Source organism: Austrofundulus limnaeus, unplaced genomic scaffold, assembly GCF_001266775.1.
Source record: "Austrofundulus limnaeus strain Quisiro unplaced genomic scaffold, Austrofundulus_limnaeus-1.0 Scaffold566, whole genome shotgun sequence".
NCBI lineage: Eukaryota > Metazoa > Chordata > Actinopteri > Cyprinodontiformes > Rivulidae > Austrofundulus > Austrofundulus limnaeus.
In genome coordinates this window covers 70569-76698 of record NW_013952968.1, presented here as the reverse complement: position 1 = coordinate 76698, position 6130 = coordinate 70569, and the positions used below count along the sequence as shown (strand labels likewise).

The window sequence follows — 6130 nt, the reverse complement described above, 5'->3', positions numbered from 1 at the left end:
TTCTTACACAATTAGTTCTTGTTTAGTAAATCAGTCTCAAAACAAGATCAAAAGGACCTTTTGGCTGGAAATATTACTTTCAAACTTGGTAGGATTGACAGTTTTTGTAGTGTAAGACATGGAGTAGTCATGTCATATGTAAAAATAAAAGAGGAAATTTGTTAGCTGACTTCTTTGAGTATAGAAAACTGTTAAAGTAATTTTGTGATGCTTACTACAGCCTAATGACACTTTGAGAATAACACATCCATTTATATATATTCTTCAATATTTGTCTATCCCTATAATGCAAATGGCAGGCCAGAATTTAATTTTTGCCTCCCTGTGTTTCTGTTWGCAAACTAGCTTATGAAGAAAATGATTACCTCAGGTTCATCTAGAATTACATAWTTTTTGGCAACAACCCAATTCAACATGGATGCCACAGCCAATTGATATTAGAAAACACAAAGTGGCTATTTTTCAACCAATTCTACAGAYATTGAGCTAAGATCTGGTGTGGTTGTAGTTTAAACTGATGCCTAACACACAACCCAAAAGTGCTTGGGTTGTGTGTTAGGCATCACTTTCAGTGTTAAAACATTAGCAATATTGTGGAATGTCAAAATGTAATTAAAAATGGATACAACAGTGAATTATTCGATATGAATCTTAAATTTGAAGTGGTAGTAGCTGGTAATAATGCCCAAGACATAGYCAGCATATCTTGCAATATTGTGTGACATTGCACGTTACAATATTTTCAAGCTTTGACCAGAAAAGCTACAACTCTCTTATTTGTTGGCATAAGAATTTTTGCTTAAAACTGGTATGAAAGATGGCAGGCAATTTGCATTATTTCAGTGAATGCTAGACTTTTACTTGTTTATTTGTTTTTAGCTGTTATACCATTATTTTGTACAGCATCGTTAGAAAAAAAATGTCCCCTTGACTTTTCACCTTGCAGACAGAAGTTGACCTGAAAATTAAATTTCCTTTCATAACAATGTAGTTATAGAGTGGAGAACAAAGGAGTTTGGTTTATTATTGTTCACTGATGAACTGTTATCTAGCAGGCTAGCACCCATGAGTTGTATCTTATTTAAGATTACTGCTGCTTAAAATGAATCAAAAACACTGCTGATTATACCTTCTCTTTACAAGTAGGAATCACAGGTTTCAAACTCATGTTACATCTCCGCTGATTAGGACCAATGTGGTCTGGTTTGTAGTGCTTGATCCTCTCAGCTTCACATCAGCTTTCAAAAATATGATCTGACTTTAATCTCCATGCTGAAAAGAAATAAAATAAAATCAATGATCTTACCACTGTGGAAACACTGATATGCCTCTGGTTTTCTCTTTGCTCTCTGCATAAAATAAGCATGACTTTTATTCCATTTGCCATTGGAAATGTGTCATGTTCTGCAAAAAGACAGAGCCTGTTCTGCTGTTTCAGAGATGAAAATAACACTTCTGATCACTTTCACAATGCTCTGATGTAATGTGTGCTTAAGGTAGTGTCTCGCTAGTTTGAGCTCATTCATGACTATTTGAAGACACAAATTCACAAGATAATTATTGCCTGGACCTTGACTCTGATGCACATTTGCTATCGCTGTATTTTTTAAATGATGAGTCACTGTCAAGTCTTAAACATGTCTGTTTGTGACCATTGGCTATTTTCAGACATGAGCTTTTGAATAACTGATGACTGAGACCATCTAACCATAGAGTTRTAGCTGCCAAACATTCACCAAATTTTCATTCATTTTTCTTTACATTTATACGTGTTAATAAACAAAATTGTAGTCAAGAAGCAAGTATAATGCCACTAACCTTTACTGAAATTCCAGCAGAAGTCAAGTCAGTTATTTTAATATTTCGCAGTATATACCTTGCCATCATACTGAGCAACCAAACTTGATTTACTTCCAAGACCTTTGGTTTGACAAGAATGTTGGAGATTAGTCACTGGCTACCAGTTTAACAGGAGTAACATCAGGGCACTGTTGCTAAAAACTGTCAGTTTGAGAAATTGCATGGCTGAAAAGTGCTCTTGGGCCTCCAGCCAACAATGCAAACCAAAAGAAAACACAAGTATGTTGACTCAGTTTCTTGATCATGACTTGKCCTCTGTATTACATTTAATTTAATTACATTTTTTCATGTTTTATTACTATTAACTTTTTTTTATGCAGGTACATCTGTTGCCACYGTAACTGCCACTGATGCTGATGATCAGACATATGGGAACAGTGCCAAGCTTGTATACAGCATTCTACAAGGACAACCCTATTTCTCTGTGGATTCTGAGAATGGTAAGCCAAACTCAGAAAAATCTGTTGGAATGCATTTCTAATAATATGCAGATTTTTTTTTTCTAGGACAAAAAATAGAAACTTGATTTATAGTTCTGTAAAAACAGTTTTGTGTTAAAGAACACTAATACATGTTATAACGTAAAAGCAAAAAGGTGWATTAATCATTTTAACAAAGATAAATAAAACATATTACATAATGACGTTTATTTTAACAAGAAAAAAGATAATGTAAAATGATTGAAATATTCTCACTCTTTTGTTCCAGGCACCATTAAAACYGCCCTGCCTGGCATGGACAGAGAAGTCAAAGAAAATTACCAGGTTGTGATTCAGGCTAAAGACATGGCTGGACAGATGGGTGGGCTCTCYGGGACCACAACAGTCTGCATCACCCTTTCCGATGTCAACGACAGTCCGCCACGCTTTCCTAATCGTAAGGAATCCTGTAGAATATTTGTCACCACACTTAATAAAAGAAAAAAAATCCACTTGCAATGCTTATACAGTTGGCTTGTCTGAAATATATTATTTTACTTAACTCTCATGGTTAGATTCCTTCCGTGTGACAGCTGTGGAGTCTACAGAGATTGATGGTGCCATTGGACGTATTAAGGCTGATGATCCAGATGTGGGCAAAAGTGCTGAAATGGTATACAGCATTGTTGGTGGTCATGACACGTTTAATATCACAACTGACCAAACTACACAGGAGGGAGTTATCAKAATAAAAAAGGTTTGTCCTTTCATAATCTACACCTAAAGCCTTATTTCATGATTCGTGGTAGTTTGTATTGAACAACAGTACGTATTAGCCAAGGTTATCACAGACTTAAATATTCATGAATAATAAACTGCACATTTTACATTACGCCTTACGACCTAATATTTGTTTAGATTAAAAAAAAAAACATTACCCTTGTATGATCCTGATGATCAGAAGTTCCTCAATAACTTCTTCAGTTTCGTACTTATTTCCATTTCTAAGTTGCACTCAAAATAATAGGCATTTTGGTTTCTTTATTTGCTTTGAAAGATTTTAAACACTTCATAGTTGTGTTAAATAATTGAGGTTTGACAGAAAATATCTTAGGGTTTAAACTAAACCCAAACTTATTGCATGTTTTATTTAAAATCAATCTGTGGATGCCTTTTGATCTTGTCTTTATATACAAAATCTTTGCTTCATAACTGCATTGTAGAATATTTAACACCAGTTGGTTGAGAAAAAGCATGCATTCATTTGAGAAAATACCCCCTAAAAGCAGTTACTCATGTAAAACGAAGATATGACAGATTTTTTTTGAACTGCAGTATAAAATCTGATACCATAAGCCTATAAAATGAATAATATAGAAGAGTATTTTGCAAAGAACCATTTTATCCTCAGTTCTCCCTTAAGATCTTTGAGATCAGTATTCCTGACTTGGATTTGTTACTCTGAATTTAGCAAGTGACAAAGATATAGGGAGACAAATGAAATGCAATGAATTGCATATCAAACTCCTGGAGATTTTATTTTTTAAACAGAAGTCTACAGCGTTCCCTCTGATGCTCTTTCATCTCTAGGCACTGGATTATGAAAGTAAGAAGGACTACGAGTTCACAGTGGAGGTGAAAAACGCCTACTTAGATCCAAGGTTCGTCAATGGTGTGCAATTCAAAGACAGCACCACGGTCAAGGTCATGGTAGAAGATGTGGACGAGCCCCCTGTTTTCACAAGGAACCCTTATATCATCGAAGTGCATGAGGACACGGCTGCTGGCAGCTTCGTTGGTGTTGTTTTTGCCAGGGACCCAGACGCTGACAACAAACCAGTCAAGTACGTTACAAAAGACAAAAAAGTGTGTTTACACCTTTAACTGTGCCATGACTATTTGAGTGGAATACTAAAAACSTTTTCAGTCTTGTCACTCAGGATTATTCTTCCTGGAAATTAAGTGCACACTATTAAACTTACAAATAAATCAATAGCCTCTTAAGCAAAGATTTCCTCAACAACCATGTAGGTCTTTATTATAGTGATTTGATTGTTTCAAAACTCATCATCCCAGGTTCAATTATACAAGTGCAAAATCAATGCTAAAACAAGCAGCTGTGATATTTATAGGCTTACAGTTTTTTTTTTGTTAGTTTTATGCAGGAATGATGAAAATATGCCCAGTAGGTTTATCTAATCCATCAAGCCACCCACGTGCAAGCGTGCAAGAGGAAAGGAAAGAATATTATTCATGGATCCCTCTTGGTGATTTCCCAGCGGAAGATGGCAGTTGCCCTGTGAAGTGAATACAGACAGTGTTTATTTCCCAGAATTATGTAAGCCCTCTGTGGCTTTGCACAAAGTCAAATAGTTTAATTTGCTGTATCGATTCGCACAGCTCATTGCCACCGTTGGAAACATATGGCGCCCGCCTGTCCCTGTTGTAGAGATATGCACTGTCGGCCCATGCCACATGGTGTGTAGTGTTGCATATTCAAATTTCCACCGAACACAAGAGGTGACTGTGATAAACGAGTAGACTCAATGAAAGACATGTCATCGTTTTACAATGGAGCACTTAAGATATATATACATTTTAAACAATGGTGCGTGAATTTTTAACACTTTTATTTATTTATTTATTTTGTTGTTCTTTTTAACTATACAAACAGGTCTGCAGAAAGGAAGTAAAACATGGTTTTCATGCAAATTCTTGAGAGGAACACTTGACATGTTCATGTGAATACATTGGTAATGCCATGTGTTCTTCTTGCAGATACTCCATTGACAGGCACACAGATCTTGAACGGTTGTTTAGCATTGATTCCATCAATGGCACAATCACAACACTGAAAGCACTCGACAGAGAGATGTCCAAATGGCACAACATCTCTGTAGTGGCCACTGAAATGAGTAAATGATCTTTCAATATGTTTTATGGTTCTTTAAAAATTTGAAATCATTAATGACTGTTTTTTATATAAATACTTCACCCAGCCACATAAGCTTATTTTCACATTTATATGTTTCAGATAATCCTCGTCAGACAACTCGAGTGCCGGTGTTCATCAAGGTATTGGATGTCAATGACAACGCCCCGGAGTTTGCAACGTCCTACGACACATTTGTCTGTGAAAACGTCAAAGCAGGACAGGTACTTGAACTTTAATTGTGGTTTTACAAATGCATGATTATACAGTGTGCACTGTTTATGAATGAGCATTGAACTATTCAATGCATTGTTCTATAATTAGTATGCAAAATTAATTAAATGACCTAATTAAACACAGATAAGCCATACTGTAGTTTGACCTTTTGTCAGTCATAACTGCCCCCATTAGGAAGACAAATGACTGTCATTTGTTTGTTTTTCATGATTAGTCCTCATTTATTTATTTAATAATTTATATGTCATTTTTTCTTTCTTTCTTTCTTTACAGCTCATTCAAACAATAAGTGCTGTTGACACTGATGAACCTCTTGTTGGGCACAAGTTTGTCTTCAACATGCGTGGCACCAACCCAAATTTTACTATAATTGATAAAGAAGGTAAGCTCATATTTTTTGCTCAATATAACATAAACCTGCAAAAACCTGAAGCAGTTAATCTGATTGTATTAAGGTATTTGACTTTTTCAATATCATTATACTAAATAAACTGTTTTCCCTAGATAATTTTTGTTGTGTATTATAGTACTACTTTTTTCCAATTTCAACTATTTATTCATTTGATCAAAACAAAACAAGCAATTCTGTATACAATATACAATAAAAGAAAAGTATAAAAAAGGAAAATGAGAAATATATATATATATATACTAAATAAACTGTTTTCCCTAGATAATTTTT

The 6130-nt window shown here is 34.9% G+C and overlaps 1 protein-coding gene across 3 annotated transcripts in view; it reads left to right on the top strand.

Moving 5' to 3' along the window:
* Positions 1–6130, top strand: part of LOC106530838 (cadherin-10) — a 36180-nt gene that overhangs the window by 23229 nt on the left and 6821 nt on the right. For all 3 annotated transcript variants that reach the window (XM_014026545.1, XM_014026544.1, XM_014026546.1), the window contains 7 exons: positions 2181–2300; positions 2569–2736; positions 2855–3036; positions 3870–4123; positions 5058–5194; positions 5314–5435; positions 5722–5830. In XM_014026545.1, the coding sequence (XP_013881999.1) occupies positions 2181–2300; positions 2569–2736; positions 2855–3036; positions 3870–4123; positions 5058–5194; positions 5314–5435; positions 5722–5830 (1092 nt within the window). The remainder of the gene's footprint in view (positions 1–2180; positions 2301–2568; positions 2737–2854; positions 3037–3869; positions 4124–5057; positions 5195–5313; positions 5436–5721; positions 5831–6130) is intronic.